General features: G+C 33.5%; 1 protein-coding gene across 3 annotated transcripts in view; it reads right to left on the bottom strand.

Annotated features, from left to right (window-relative positions):
* The window catches only part of LRP1B (LDL receptor related protein 1B), a 1,933,102-nt gene that overhangs the window by 364,668 nt on the left and 1,551,865 nt on the right, over positions 1-16,569 (bottom strand). For all 3 annotated transcript variants that reach the window (XM_050752792.1, XM_050752793.1, XM_050752794.1), the window contains exons 42-43: positions 16,096-16,285; positions 12,910-13,114 (exon numbers count right to left, since the gene is read on the bottom strand). In XM_050752792.1, coding sequence (XP_050608749.1) covers positions 12,910-13,114; positions 16,096-16,285 — 395 coding nt within the window. The remainder of the gene's footprint in view (positions 1-12,909; positions 13,115-16,095; positions 16,286-16,569) is intronic.

The following is a 16,569-nucleotide window of genomic DNA, read 5'->3' as shown; positions in this document are numbered from 1 at the left end:
AGGAATATCAGTTACCCTGGATAGCTGAGGCCTTCAAAATAGCTAAACTTTGATTTTGGTCTTTTCTTTTTTTTAAGCTCTTTGTTTTTTTTTTTTTTTTTTTTTTTTCATTTTATTCAGAGAATCCTTTTTTATAATTTATCTTTTAGTTTATTTACTCATATACTCATTTCTTCAGTGAATTTTGCTGAACAGAGCAATGCATCAGACTTTGGGTATATTGCTTTTGGAGATACAAAGATAAAAAACAAATTGCCTTTCTTTAGATGTTATTATTCCTACAAAAGAGGAAATGAGGCCATTTATAGTTAATTATATAGATATCATTCATGTTTATACACATGTGTACGTGTGTAGTGAATGTAGTTACACAATTTTAAACTTGGTTTATTTTTTAAATTTCATAATTCAAGGGGGGATTTACAAGAAATAGCATTTGTCATTAACTGTTGTCAGGTGCTAAATTTCATATGATAGTTACTTTAACCCCTCAAAATACATCCTATCAGGCAAAACTATTAGTCATATTCTACAGCAGAAATTAAAGTGTAGAAGGATTAAGAAATGTCCTCAGTTTACTAAACAACAGGTCTTATATCTAAGTGTCAAATGTGTGTAAACAATCTAAGTTTATTAATTTCTGTGCATCATACTGCTTCCTGAAAAGCAGTATGTTCTAGTATGTTCTATTTTACTACCAACACTGTCTCCATGTCTGAAATATTCAAGATGTGGCACCATCTTGTTATTTATATGAATGTACTATAAAATATATATCAAATGGTTGATCTAGTTAAGTTCTACATGACCAATGGTAAAAGCATAAAAAGTTAGAGTTGGAAAATAAGTTTAAGTCTAGCCCAAAACGTCAAATCTGAAATTCAAAAAGATTAAAATAATTGCTTAAGATCACACAGTTCTTTTGAACCAGTCCAACGCTGAAACAATGTTATCTAACACTAATTTTAGTTTTCTTTTTACTTATTTCTTATTCTTACTTAGATACCTATATTTGACAATGTCATATATTCATATAAACTTCATTATACTCTGTGATCACATCTATACATTATCATTACAGACAATAACATTTAGACAACACAATCAACCATCTTTATTTTCCAATCTTTATTTCTCTGAGGTGGATAATCAGTGATTTCAATGTCTTTAGGCTATAGATTATTCCATATCATGTGTGTTTAATAAGTCTTTAATAAGTCTTATTCCTGTTTAAATTCATTGGCAATGTATGGGCCTTGTTTTATAGACTTATAGGACATAAATCAGCTTAGATCTTTAAAAGTGTCTTTAAGAAAACACAAATAGATGTTTCCTTTTTTTTCTATTCTGAATGTCTAAAAATCTATGAGCACATTAACTTATGCTCCTAGAAAAATGGAGTAGACACACATTTCTTGATTCCTCTCTTACATACAACTTGAAATTATACAGAAAACAAACATAAGGAAACTGCAAAAGTAGAGAGAAAAAGCAACCCAGCTGGGTATCTTGGTACCAAGAAATACCACGGAAGTGTGGTTCCTGAGTGTCATTTTGTCTCATGTATCTCAGATTCAAATTGTATAAGCTGGCAACCCCGAAATGGCAACATACACAGAAGAAATAGTAATAGCAATAACCTGCTCTCTGGAGCTAAAAGGCCAGGAAAGAAACAACCTAGCAAGCACAGCAGAAGACTTTACTGTAGCCAAACACCACAGGAAAAAGGCTGTGACACACCCACACCAGCAAAGGCCAAGTGGGGATCCTGGGCTTCCACACACACCTGATGGTAATAAAATGCCCTCCCCTTCTCTGCTGAGGTGGTGTCACAAGCAGCTCACTGGAGAGTCAGGACTTCCACCATCATCCTCTAGGTGGCACTGTAGAGGCCATCTAGGTAGTCTGAACTCCCACACTTCATCCAGAAGGACAGAGGAGTCCCAGTTTCATCTCTGGTACCAACGAAGGCTGAATGGAGGACCTGCTACTTTGATAGGGTAGCACCCCTCACTTCCCCTCCCAGACCAATGTCAGGGAAAGACAGTTAAAATAGAAGGGTTGAAAATATGGAGATACATGTAATAAAACATGTTTAAGTTCAAACAAAATCACTCATCATACCAAGAACCAGGAAGATTTCAAAGAGACTGAAAAAAATCACAAGTAATAGATGTTAACACCAAGATGACAGGGGTGTAAAAACTATTTGAAAAAGATTTAAAAGTAGCCATAATAAGAATTAAAAAAAAAAATTAAAGGCTTTAGGAAAGATATGGAAAATCTCAGTTAAAAAAAAAAAAAAAAAAAAGAAAAGAAACAAACCAGAACAAAATGGAAATTGTAGAACTGAACATACAATAATTTAAATAAAAAGCTCAGTGAATAAATTCGACAGCAGAATGGAGGAAATGGATGATGTGTCAGTAAACTAAAAAGTAGAATAACAGAAATAACCAGTCACAACACCAAAGAACAAGTAGAAAGAAAAAAAAAAAACTGAACGAAACTCCAATGACCTGTGAGACTATAATAAAAGACCTCATCTTCATGTCAGAGTCCTACAAGGAGAGGAGAATCTGTGGGGCTAAAAGGGGACTTGAAAAAATAAAGGCTGAAAACCACCAATCTGGCAAGAGACATATACCTATAGATTCCAAAAGCAGAGGAAAGCGCACAGAGTATAAACCCAAGACACATCATAATTTAACTTCTGAAACTGTCATTTGTAGCAACATGGGTGAACTTGGAGTACATTATGCTAAGTGAAATGAGCCAGGCACAGAAAGACAAATACTTCAGGAGCTCACATGTGGAATCTAAAAACTCAGACTCTTATTGGTAGAGAGTAGAATAGTAGCTACCAAAGTCAGGAGTGAAGGTGGGATGGGGAATAAGATGTTGGTCAAAGGGTACAAATTTCCAGTTAGACATAAGCAATTAACTTTGGAGATAAATAGTACAAAAATGAGTAAGTACATGGGTGAGGTGATTAATATGTTAATTAGCTAGAACAATCATCCCACAACATATACATACATCAAAATATCACCTTGTATTCCTGAAATATATACAATTATTATTTGCTGATTAAAAATAAAAATAAATTTCTGAAAACTAGAGACAAGAAACAAATCTTAATAGCAGCCAGAGGAAAACTGCATGTTACATAGAAGAAAACAATTTTAATAATAATAGATTTCTCATCAGAAATCAGAGAACAGAAGGAAGTAGCCCAATATTTTTCAAATATGAAACGAAAGCTGTCAACCCAGTAACCTATGTCAAGGGAAAATATCAGAAATAAATGGAACATCAAAACAGTCTCATATGAAAGGAAATTAAGATAATTTGACAAAACAGATGGCAAAGAATGTACAAAAGGAATTTTCCAAAGCATTAGGGAAGTAAGCAATTAAAGAAGAAACCTGTGAACATCAAGAAAAAAGAGAACACTGTGAGCAAAAATATGAGTGAATAAAAATAGGCTTTCCATCTCATAGTAGTTTTCTAACTTGTTTGATGGTTGAAGCAAACAAAATCTAACACTGTTGTGTGCAGAGTAAATCTTTAAGATAATTATATTACAAACAGGGGAGGCTAAAGAAATGTAAAGGGATGTAAAGTTTCTATGCTTCACTTTACTGGTTAAATGGTGATGCTTGTAGACTAATAAGTAATGTATATATACTGCAGTACCTAAAGCCACCGCTAAAAAAGCTGGACAAAGAATATACCTGAAAACACTATAGATATATCAGACATTTTGTAGATGTGGATAGATTATTCTAAAACCTATGCAAAATGGCAAAGAAAATACAATATCTAAAATAACTTTGAAAATCAAGGCTATGTGGTATTGACAGAGTGGTAAACTCATTAAATAAATGGAAAAGAACAGGGAACCCCAATATAGACACCTACAGTTATGCCCAGATGATTTTTGAAAAAAGTATACAAGCAATTAGAGAAAAGATGGACATCTGGCTGGGCGCGGTGGCTCACTCCTGTAATCCCAGCACTTTGGGAGGCCAAGGCGGGTGGATCACGAGGTCAGGAGAGCAGCCTGGCTAACATGGTGAAACCCCGTCTCTACCAAAAATACAAAAAGTTAGCCGGGCGTGGTGGCACGCGCCTGTAGTCTCAGCTACTCGGGAGGCTGGGGCAGAAGAATCACTTGAACCCAGGAAGCACAGGTTGCAATGAGCCGAGATTGCACCACTGTACTCCAGCCTAGGCAACAGAACAAGACTCTGTCTCAAAGAAGAAAGAAAAAAAAGATAGACATCGATAGGCAAAAAGTGGAACTTGATCTAAGTTTCTGACCAAATGCAAAAATAAGTTCAAAATGAATCATGAACTTAAATGTGAAATGTGAAACTATAACACTTTTAGAAAAAATAGAATAAAATCTTTGGAATCTAAAGCTAGGGAAAGAATTATTAGTCTAAACATCAAAAGCATGAACCATGAAAGAAAAAAATGATAAATTAAAAATAATCAAAATAAATGTTGCTAAGCATAAAACTCATGTGAAAAGAATGGAAAAACTACCAAATGGGGGAAAATATTTACAAACCACATAGCCAACAAAAAAGTATCATCTAAAATATATAAATAACTCATAAACTGTAAGTGGGAATGTAAAATGCTACAGTCATTCTGGAAAGCAGATTGTCAGTTTCTTAAAAAAACTAAACATGCCACTAACGTATGACCCAGTGATTGAACTCTTAGACATTTATTACAGAGAATGAAGAATTATGTTTATTCTAGAATCAGTGCACAAATGTTCATGAAAGCTTCATTCATAATAGCCAAACACTAGAAATGGCCCTGATGACTTTCAACAAGTGAATACAGATACTGTGGCTTATTCATATCATAGATACTACTCAGCAGAAAAGAGAACAGACTAGTCACACATGATACAACCTGAATGAATCTCCAGAGAATTCTATTGAATGGAAAGGGTCAGTCCCTAAAGGAAATGCCCTGTATAATTCCATTATATAAGTTTCTTAAAGTTTCCTTATAAAGAAGTTATAAAGTTTCTTGAAAAGTTTCTTAAAGGTTCTATTTAAGTTTCTTAAAGTGACAAAGCTATGGAAGTGGAAAATAAATTAGTGGTTGGAGGTGATTAAGAAAGGAGTGGGAAAGAAGGGAAGTGTGCACAGCTATGCAAAAAAGCAACATGAGGGATCAATGGAATGAGGGAAATGTTCTGCATCTTGACCGCATCATTGTCTATACCCTGGTTGTGAGACTGTAGTATACTTTTCCAAGATGTAATCATTAGGGAAAACTAGGTAAAGAGTACACTTGATCCTTCTGTATTACTTCGTACAACTTCATGTGAATCTACAGTTATCTCCAAATAAAAACGTTTAATTAAAAATTCACAAGCACAAATGCATATTTCTTCCTTCATTCATAAATATTTGTTATCTCCTCTAGAAACGCACACAGGTAAAAGTAAATCACTTAAAATTTCACAACCTCAAGGCTTCTATTAACAATTTTGGGACTTTTTAAATGTGTGTGTGTGTATATATATATAATATATATAATGTATAAATGTATATATGCATATATAAATTTATATTTAATATATAATACATATAAATGTGTGTGCATATAGAGAGAGAAGAATGCTTTTTGCCTATAGAAACAGATTCACAGTGACTATGGGCTGAACTGTGCTTCCCTGCAAAATTTACATGTTGAAGCCTTAACTCCCAATATGACTGTGCTTGGAAATATGACCATTAAGGAGATAATTTAGGTTAAATAAGGTCATAAGGGTAGGTTACTAATGTTATAGAATTTGTGGCCTAGATCTCTCTCTCTCTCTCTCTCCCCCAGCCCCCAACCCAGTCCCCATGCGCATACAAGGGATGGCCATGTGAGGACACAGTGAGAAGATGACCATTCATAAGCAAGGAAAAGAGGCCCTCGCCATCCTGACCATGCTGGCATCCTGAGGTCAGAATTCCAACCTCCAGAACTGTGAGAAAGTAAATTTCTGTTTTTTGAGCCACCCAGTCTAAGGTATTTTGTTATGGCAAACAGAGCACATGAAGACAACAACATTCATTTTTTCATTCAAGAAATATTTTTATGCATCTAGCCTGAGAGACAGCATATTAAAGTATTCACTCTATACTTATCACTTAACGTATACTAAATCTCCCCATGGAAAAATATGTTTTACATGATAATTTTAATGGATTAATAGAATTCATAGACTTTCCATATTCTTTACTTTTATCACATTTGTGTTAAAAGTGTTCTAAAGATTAGAAAGTTATAAAGATCATTTTTAAATAAATTAGAAAGTTATTAAGGTCTGGTTATAATTTGAATAACTATTCAGGCCCAAGAATACTTAAAATGTACTGAAATCAATATTGGACATCATAATCTGAATATTGAATGATGCCTCTTGAATTCAGAGAAATGTCAAAGACAATAAAACATTCGATTTCCGGCAGCCTCTCAGAATTTAGTAGATAATGGACTTCTTTATAATATACTTGATTGCAACATCCATCATGTAAAAGGTACTAGATATATGCAGTTCTATTTATTCAATTGACTGATCTGTTAAAATTAAAGTCTGGAGAAGTCTTAGGCTAACAGTCAGGTACTCTGCTTCTTGTGTATGATTTACCCAGCTGTTGATAGACCCAACATCCCATGTATTTGAGGCATGCAAGACAGAATAGAAAAATCACTGCTGTCAGGAGAACTTTCTTCACATCTCTTTTTAAGACAATTACCCATCTTATTGGCTCTCAATCAAGGCAGTCCCATTCCTTCTATGACTTTGGAAAATGTTGGAAGCATATTTTTGCTTGATAGGAGTGGGGTAAGGTGGGGCTGATAGCTATGTAGTCTAGTGGTAAAGAACCAGGAATCGGGATACCCTGCAATACATGGGGCAGTTCTGTACAATGACTTGCCTGAGACTCTGCCCAGGTTTCAAATGTCCTACAAGATATTCTCAAAGGTGAAAACTTACTTATAATTATCTGATCCTGGAATTTAATCCCATTTTACATATATACAAAAGTATTTCAGGAGATTTAATATACATTTATTATTTTTCAGAGACCATAACTTCTATGTAAATTGAGAGATGACTTTACCTCATTTTGTATACATTGCCAGAACTCATCATCAGTTTTGAAAATCCTATCACCCAAGGCAGCACTAGTCTCAGTATTTTATGGCACTAAATATTTCCTTTCGACTGTGTGTGTGTGTGTGCGCCATAAAAAGATAAAATATCTCATTTCCTCGTGATTGTTCTTGTAATTAAAACTAGCTTATTTATTTAACTTGCTCTCCTATTCTCACTTAAAAGAGTTCATGTAATCAGAGTGTGTTTATTTAGGAGTTAAATTAGTCATAAAAATCCTTTTCATTCTAAAGATAAGTCATAAGATTTAAGATTTCTTCTCAGGAATATATTCTGAAAACAATTTTGGACTAAGTTTTTAAAAGAATGTCAGTGGTAAGGAACATGAGCAATTGCAATTTCTAGGAACATAAATATCTCTTTTGGAAAGGTCTGTATCATGCAGGTAGCAGATACTTTCCACGAAATGATTAACACTTACAGGGTAACTGCAGGGAGATAGGTTATAATCATGCTGTCTTAGCCCCTGTCAGCATCAGTTAATGTTTCAGTTACTGGAACAACAGAGATGATAGATACAAAACAGAAAAAATAAAAAAGAAACATTACAGAATTATTCTCTGGATTTTTTTTTTGCCTTAATAACTACATTTTCCCCAAACATTCAGTTTCATATCACTGAATAAAGAATGCATTCCTCGATATTTAGGTAGAACCACTACATAAGCTACTGTGGTATTAAAATCAGAAAAACCCAGCCAATCATATTATTTTTATCAATGCAAGTCAAAATTAAACTGTGCAGACTTGTATTTTATTGTGACCACTCTCTAAGATAAAATAGAATAATAAAACTTAACACTAAGTTTGATAGAAAAAACTAATGGGCTTATTAAACTTCAGATTTAAAACATTGAAAGATAAAAATGTATATTAAAAAACACATTTTGGTTTATTTTTGCTGTTTGAAAGGATCTGTTTCTCTGGTCTACTGATAAGCAATGGGTTATATAATATTTCTATGATAAACTAAGTGAGTTGACAATAGTGTATCAGCATTTTTCAAATCTCTACAAACACATGCCCATGACACACCATGTTAATTGTTTTTTTTTTTTTTTTTGAGACAGAGTCTCACTCCATTGCCAGGCTGGAGTATAGTGACATGATGTCGGCTCACTGCAACCTCCACCTCCTGGGTTCAGGCGATACTCCTGCCTCAGCCTCCCGAGTAGCTGGGACTACAGGCATGTGCCACCATGCCCAGCTAATTTTTTGTATTTTTAGTAGGAAGGGGGTTTCAGTATGTTCGTCAGGCTGGTCTCGAACTCCCGACCTCAGGTGATTTGCCTGCCTCGGCCTCCCAAAGTGCTGGGATTACAGGCAGGAGCCACTGCACCTGGCCCATGTTAAAAAATTAAAACAAACAAACAAAAAACAAACAAACAAAATCTGTTTTCTGATCAGAACAAAGCTACATACTGTTTTCCATTGAGAATATTCATAATGTTCATGAGCATATTAAAAGCTTTAAGATGTAATTCAATGACTAAGCCTATCAGACTTTGTTTAAACACAGTTTTGAAAATTTACTTGACTATGGTCTAATTCCTATAGATACTCAAAAGAAGGCACACTTTTCAAACAGGCTTTGGAAGACCCATGGCATCATACTGCGTTCGAGGGCACACAAGGTCTAAATTTACAAGAATCTCTCCAACACTTTAAAATCTATGAACTTAAATATAGGTTACTTCTTTCTCATTAAAGATACCCTGTATCTAATATTCCAGATTAAGACGTCTAGCTTCTTTCTAATCTGTTCACTTCCCTGGGGATATCTGATCTCCCTACTCTTGAGATTGCCTTCTGCTATTACCTGCTTTATCCAAAGTTAGAAAATATGCAATTATGCAAAAGAAATGTTCCCTTCTGTAACTGTCACTTTTCTAGCACTCCTTTTTATTGCATTGCTTCAGCATTTTTTCACATTATACAATGAACAACGTTTTGCATTTCTTCTTATATTTCTTGGTGAGTATTTTAAGTCTTTTATAGAATCCTTCAGTCTTCATAACTATACTTTCTATTTCCTAAATAGCATTCTTTCTAAACCTATAGTTTTTAACCTGTCACACATTTCTGCAGTGCCTTTCACAGTGTACTCCAAAATATAAAAATGCAACTTATTCTGTGGATTTGCAGATCTACTTAAAAATAATATATAAATTGAATATATATATATATATGAAAGATTATATTCGCATGGTTGCCCAAAGAGAATGAAATGAGGAGTGAAAAAAATAGGAGTAATATTTTGTTATAGCAGTTTGAGTGGACTACAACAATTGACAATGCTTTCATTTCATGTAGTAAGTGGAAGTCACCTGGTTGCTGTGAACACTGGCATGTGTTAGATTATCTGTTTTTTTTCAAGGCTACCTAACAATAACAGTTGGATTTCAAAGCAAATCTAGGTACAAACACACAAATGATGGTGCTGTTTATAAAGGTCCCTTGTATAAAAGAACAGCCTGTGTATGAATTTTTGGCTTTTCAGAACAAGGAAAGATTGAGAACTAAAATATTGAGAATTATCATTAAAATGTCAAGGATTTAATTTCATATTGTTAACTATCTTTGAGTATATGTTTTACTTCCTCAACTAGATATGGGGACAAAGAACGTTTATTTTACCTTTTTGAATTAACAATGACTTCTGCTAATTTCCACAAAATTACAGAACATCACAATTATGTTGATTTTAGCTGTCATTTGTTTTTATACCTACATTAATTATAAAGTATAAGAGCTTTGATTCCCACTATTATGCATTATGCCATGTAATAAACAAAACAAGAACATGGGCCCCCTGAACCTAAAATAAAATTATATTTTTTAAAAAGCATAAGGAATTTAAATGACTTGGTAATGTTCATGCAATTAGTCAATACCAAATGTAAGGATTAAATTTAACATTGCTTTAAAACTATAACTTTTAAAGAAGTAAATAAACATCCAACTTTTATTCTAGTATTTATTTTGTAAAATTATCTTTACTAATAATTACAGAATATGAATTTCATAAATATTAATTTCTGAGATGAATAATAAGTATTTAGACTTTCCTTTCCCTGATTGCACCATTTGTCACACAGCTAAGCAATGGGTATATCTAAACACGAAAGTGAAAAGAATACTAAAAACAAAGAGAAAATTCTTATATAACATAGGCCAGAGTAGAGATGCTTTAATATCTGTCTAAGCCTTCAGAATATCTATTAAACAGTTTTAGACACAAAGCTATAATAAAGGTCCTTACAATGGTGTGAGGATGCATAGTGATCTTTCTCTTTTAAAAGAGCTTTGATGACCCCAGCTTCAAATGATTAGCTTGTCTTGACATAATGGAGAAGCCTATGTAAAGAGTATTTCAAAAAGATTACGCAGAAGCTCTACGTCTCTATCAGAGAGCAGTTTTAAAGGGGATAATGTGTCACTTAGAGTTGGATGCTCTTCTCCATTGTCTTCCCTGTCGATTTTACTAAGGTTCTTAAAATGTATGTCAAAGTAATGTGATGTGTGCTGACAAGTTGAGTAAATCTACTTGGTTTACTACGTGCATCAGCAGAACTTCAAATTTTACTAGGCATAGTTTCATATTCAGTAATGAATTGAAATATTTACTGTGCAAAGTGTTTATGGATAACATATTAAAGATATGCGAGGAAGAAGGAGAGAACAAATGTATTGCTAATTGCAAGGCATGAGGAAGTGGCCAGGTTGTGTACACTTAGTTTAGTCCTTTGTAAGTATTTTCAAATTTAGCATGATGGTGTGCACAGGTGCTGAAGTGAGATCACCAGGGGTAGAATCACCTTCCTACTACATACGTGGCGAGGTGTTCCCAAACAAGCACTAAACTTCTTTGTGCCTCATTTTCTTCATCTGTAAATGGGGATCATCATAAGAATGCCTACCACGGGGAGGGCTATAAAAACATGAAACATAAAGTGCTTAGCACAGTATCTAGAACACAATTATCAATCAGTGACTTAGCTAGTAGGGTGATTAGTAAATGGATACAGTCCGAAGTCTTAATAAATCTGTACAAAGTCTTCAAAACAGTCCATAAATAGTCCCTAAATTAACTTTTACAAAATAAAGAATTTTACAAATGTATTGCTCATTTTATTAACAAAAATATTAACTTTTTAAAAATTAATTTGAATCCATATGAGGATAAAGATGAGGTAATCTGGATGCATGTAAGAATACAGTAGACTTTGAAATAGTTTTCTAACTTTGGGGGCCAATCAGAAATCATCCTTCCTTGGGCAGGGATGGAAAATGATGAGTTGCAATTAAACAAAGCACATATTTTAAATGTCAGAACAAATCCTTTAAATTACGTTAGTGGTATCTTATTACTGGACCACTTACTGTAGCTGTAATTACCATACATAAGAATAAATGGGTGGGGAAGTGCAAAATAGGTATAAACAAAAATCGTTGAGGAGAATAAAGAGTTATAAACTCATTTTTTTTTAGTATCATGACAGAATAAAAAATAACACCACATTAAGGACAATGATTTACCTGTCTCTTCAAAAGCATTATATACTAGGTTTATTTAGAATTTCTATGCTGTATTCTGAGTCACATACTTTTGCACTATAATCTTCATAATTACCCTGAAAGAGAATTTGCATATCAGAAAACTAAAGTTTATAAAGGTTAAATAATTTGCCTAAGGTCAATTCAATCTTCAACTGAATTAAACAGTGTGCTTAGCCATATAGAATTTGTTCCATATGTATAGAATTTGCTGATTTGTTGTCTATTTCTGTAAATAAAACTTTATTTGAATACTGTCAGGCCTATTTATTTACATATTCTCTATGTCTGCATTAGTGCCATGAAACACTGTAGTTGTAACAGAGATCATATGGTCCATGAGGCTTCAAATATTTACTATCTGGCCCTTTAAGAAAAAAATTGTATTACATTCTAGACCTTCTTCAATGCAGTAGAGGTGTGAGGAGCCTGAGGATCATTTTGTCCATCAGGCCTGTATAGTGGTAGAGACATGGGTCCAGATTTCTCTAGTGGTGTAGCCACCCAGATCTAACCACTGAGTTTCCCAGTTGCCAACGCTACTCCTCACAGGACAAGGGGGTGCCCTAGCATCTCACTATTCTTCAGGCCCTAAATACCTGCTGTAAGTGCTCTCAAGGGATAGCATAGCAACTCTTCCACTAACATTCATTTTGAACCCAGATAAAAGAGAGTCCAGTGATTAGAATAGACTTGACCCATTCTCCTCTCTTCAGAGCTTCTTAGGTTGCTTTAAGGACACAAACACAGAGGATCATTTCTTTCTTTTCTAATTTTCTTTTATCCTGGGGCAACTAATCAATTTTATTTCACATTTTTAAAAGCTATACATAACAAAGAAGCATATTCAAATCACTCTAACCATTCCAGTTCAATTAATAACTAGAAGGAAATTAGTTATTGCTGCTCCAGAAAAAGTTTATGGGTTGAGCTGTCTCTATGGTAGCAAATACATTTGAAAGAAGTTTTCAAAATACTGTGCACAATTTTCTTTTGTGTGTGATAGATTAGTTATTCAACTGGATTGTTTCAATCAGTAGGCTATTTTGAAATTCCCTGATATGCACATTTTAGGAGAGTATAAATCATATGTGTTTTAAATATATCATTGCATAACTCTATAACCAAGAAATTCTTCATTAACTTACATGTCTCTGGGATCCATCATATTCACACCTTTCAATTTTTCCTAGACTGCCATCTGAGAAATACAACTTCTCTGCACGGTAGTCGATAGTGAGTCCATTTGGAGTGAGTATGTCTGTACTGACCACCACTTGAGCATTCTTCCCAGTCAGAGTAGATCTCATGATACTTGGATGCTGTTCATTCCAGTTGGTCCAAAACATTAAACTAATGAAAATGAAAATTGTAACTATAAGTCAAACTTCTCATCAAGAGTAAAAATACTAATAGAAACATGTCAATAGCAAGCTATTTAAAAAGAAGCAGAATTATTTACCTCATATTCTATGACACTTAACAAAGTCTAGGTAATAAAAGGAGATATGCATATATTTGCATGTTAATTTTACCCGGGTTCTTAAATGAAACCTAGAACCTACTTCTAAAAAAATGATTTACTGGGTATTCCTTCAAATAATTTAGTTAAATTGTCAGTTGCATGAGGATTTATTTTAATCAAGAACAAAACAGTGATCTTAAGTTTGTTTTCCACAAACTGCAAATATACTCTAACTTATTACCACATTTCAGCTGATCCAGTATAATCATTCTTATCCTAAGTATAATTATCTGCTTCAATTGATGAAAATAAAAATATTCCCCTTCTAATTTTCCTTTTTAAATTCTACATTCTCTTTTGTATTTGTTTTGGAGAAAGGAAATTACTAAACTCCTGTTTTTTACATTTCTCTTTTTCTCTCTTAGCGTGATTTTTCTTTTTTTTTTTTTTCTTTTTTTTTTTTTTTTTTTTTGAGACGGAGTCTCGCTCTGTCGCCCAGGCTGGAGTGCAGTGGCCGGATCTCAGCTCACTGCAAGCTCCTCCTCCCAGGTTCACGCCATTCTCCTGCCTCAGCCTCCTGAGTAGCTGGGACTACAGGTGCCCGCCTCGCCCGGCTAGTTTTTTTTGTATTTTTTAGTAGAGACGGGGTTTCACCGTGCTAGCCAGGATGGTCTCGATCTCCTGACCTCGTGATCCACCCGTCTCGGCCTCCCAAAGTGCTGGGATTACAGGCTTGAGCCACCGCGCCGGGCCAGTGTGATTTTTCTATAAATTACAATATCATTTCTAAAACTCTAGGGGTGACTCTTAAATTCTTCAGCATAGTATCTGTTCTCTATGGATTCCTAGGTATAATCGTTTAAAAGCAGTTTAGCATTACAGCCAACAAAGTTATTCAATAGATGGTTTTGAGTATTTTGTGACACTTATTACCAAAATTGCCAAATAATTGTCAAATTAACAACAAAAATGTTTGTATTCAATTTTCATTGTTGGTAATTTTACTTATAAATTGTGATTTTTAATATAAAAAATAGTGAATTAAAACATTTTAAAAGTTATGCATAGAATGTAAAGTATTAAACCTACAATTTATTTACAATATTTTCCTAGATTGTAGGTTTTATAACAAGAGAATTTTAGAGGTGTTAGTAGTGTTCCTTTCATTCCACCCTCCCCACTTCATTTCACAGGTGAGAAAACAGAATGGTCCAGAGAGCTTAAGTAATTAAAGTTTTCACAAATAATTAGTAACTGAACCAAATTTTAAACTTAGAGAGCCTAACTTTGATTTGCAATTTAGGATTTTATTTTAAAATATCTGCTAATCTATTAACATACAATGGTGTTTTGAAGGTGTCATTTACATATATGATAAATTGCCTTTTCATACTTTAATTACAAATAATTATCAAATTGAAATTTTTACATGTTTAATTTTAATTTACAGTTCACCATATGCAAGGTGAAAAGTGTAAATGTTAGCCTATGTAATAAATAATTACAGGATAAAGCACTTACTAATTAAAACTCATCGTACATAATATCATGAGTGACCGCTTCATTTTTATTTCAAAACTGACTTATAAATTCCTTCGCCCAACTCTTTTATTCCTACTGTGTGACATTTATTATTGTCCTGAGATTCTTTTGGTGATGTGTTGAGATAAATGCAGCTGAGCCAGCAAACCATATCCTGTTAGGACAGTGGTGGGAGCAGTCTCCTCAGCTCCATCATGAGTCATTGCATTGCTCAACCTTCAGAATTTTCACATATAAGATGATGTTCAATTAAGTGAATTAAATCTGACCTCACTTTTAGCTCTACAGAAAGGTTCAGATTTACAGCTATTTTCACACTGACCAATTCATGTTACTTAGTCCTTTCTTCTGATAAGTGGTCAGGGTCAGTGATTATCTGTCATTGCTTTTTATTCTTCAACCTTTTTTTTTTTTTCTTTTTAAATCTCACCTAAAAAGAACTCTTCTAGTTTTGCTCAAGGAAGGCCAGATTGGTCTGATTTTTGTTTATTTGTTTCATTTAAAAATAAAAAGCATTTTCTTATAGTTAACAAACAACTTTACCATATTGTATATGAGAGTGAAAGTTGATAGATATTCTTTGTCCCTTACCTGTGCTTTGTTCTTCAGGTGTTTTTTTGTTTTTTTGTTTTTTTGTTTTTTTGGGGTTTTTTTTTTTTTGGTAACTGCTTTAAGACATCCCCCAAAACACAAATTTTTTCTTTGTTTTTATTCACTGAGTATATTTTATATCCAGAATATTTTCTTTTGTTGTGATTTTTTTACAAACATTATTTTAGCTGTCTGTACAATATATCATCAAACAGCTGTAGAACACTTAGACTATTATCAAGTACCTAGTGATGAAAAGACAGCTGCACACAAATATTTTTGTATTGCTGCAGTTTGCTTTCTTTTGTATTTCAATTTGGGAGATCTCCAGATGCTATAATTACTTGATTAAAATGGAAAAAAAAAAAAAAAAAAAAACTCTTAGTCTTCCGTGTATCTTGTTTTTTTTAAATTTATGATTCCAATCAGCTATGCATTAATGTCTTCTTCATAGGCCTTTTCCAGCATAGTATTGTCTCTTTCCATTTTGCCTTTAATTATTTAAATTTGTTTTTACTGGATTTCTCAGAGAGATGAAGCCTGGCATTTAAAGGGTCCAGATTTTAATTTTTCACATTTATGATGCTCTTACATAAAAAAAAGTTTTATGAATTGTGAAAATAAAACTTCAAAGAAAAACTTTATTTTAAAATTAATTCTTCTTAAAATTAACAGAACTCTGATATTCTTTTGACTTATAACTATAATGAAGAAATAAAACTACACTGTTTCTTACTTTTGACATTCATCCAAGGCTAGCACATGTGGGTGGTCATCCTCTGACATGGTGATGACAGCTTCCTTGTCAAATGCTCCAGGTCGAGTCTGGTCCACAGTGTGTCTGGTGATGGATGAAGTGGTGGAGCTTGTCCAGTACAGTGTATCCCAGGCTCTGTGATAGGCAAGTCCTTCCACAGAACCCACATCTAGTGGGGGAAGAAAAAGAAAAAATATATATTTTTATTTTTAAAAAAAATGACTTCTGGACAGAAAAAGCATTAAGATATACACGTATAGCTGTTATTTCATCAACCACTTCTCCACAAAATCTCCTAAATAAAAATGTAGTCACTGTGATACCTACAATTGATAGCTGATTATACATATATAAAGGGAGCAATTTTTGCAAAAATGTCATTATATTTATTCTCATAAATAAAATAAAATTAAATAATTGTCTTTCATTTTGGAAAATGGTGGCTCTCTATCT

This window comes from Macaca thibetana, chromosome 12, assembly GCF_024542745.1.
Source record: "Macaca thibetana thibetana isolate TM-01 chromosome 12, ASM2454274v1, whole genome shotgun sequence".
NCBI lineage: Eukaryota > Metazoa > Chordata > Mammalia > Primates > Cercopithecidae > Macaca > Macaca thibetana.
The sequence above is the reverse complement of the archived record's forward strand: the minus strand, read 5'-3'. Positions and strand labels throughout refer to the sequence as shown.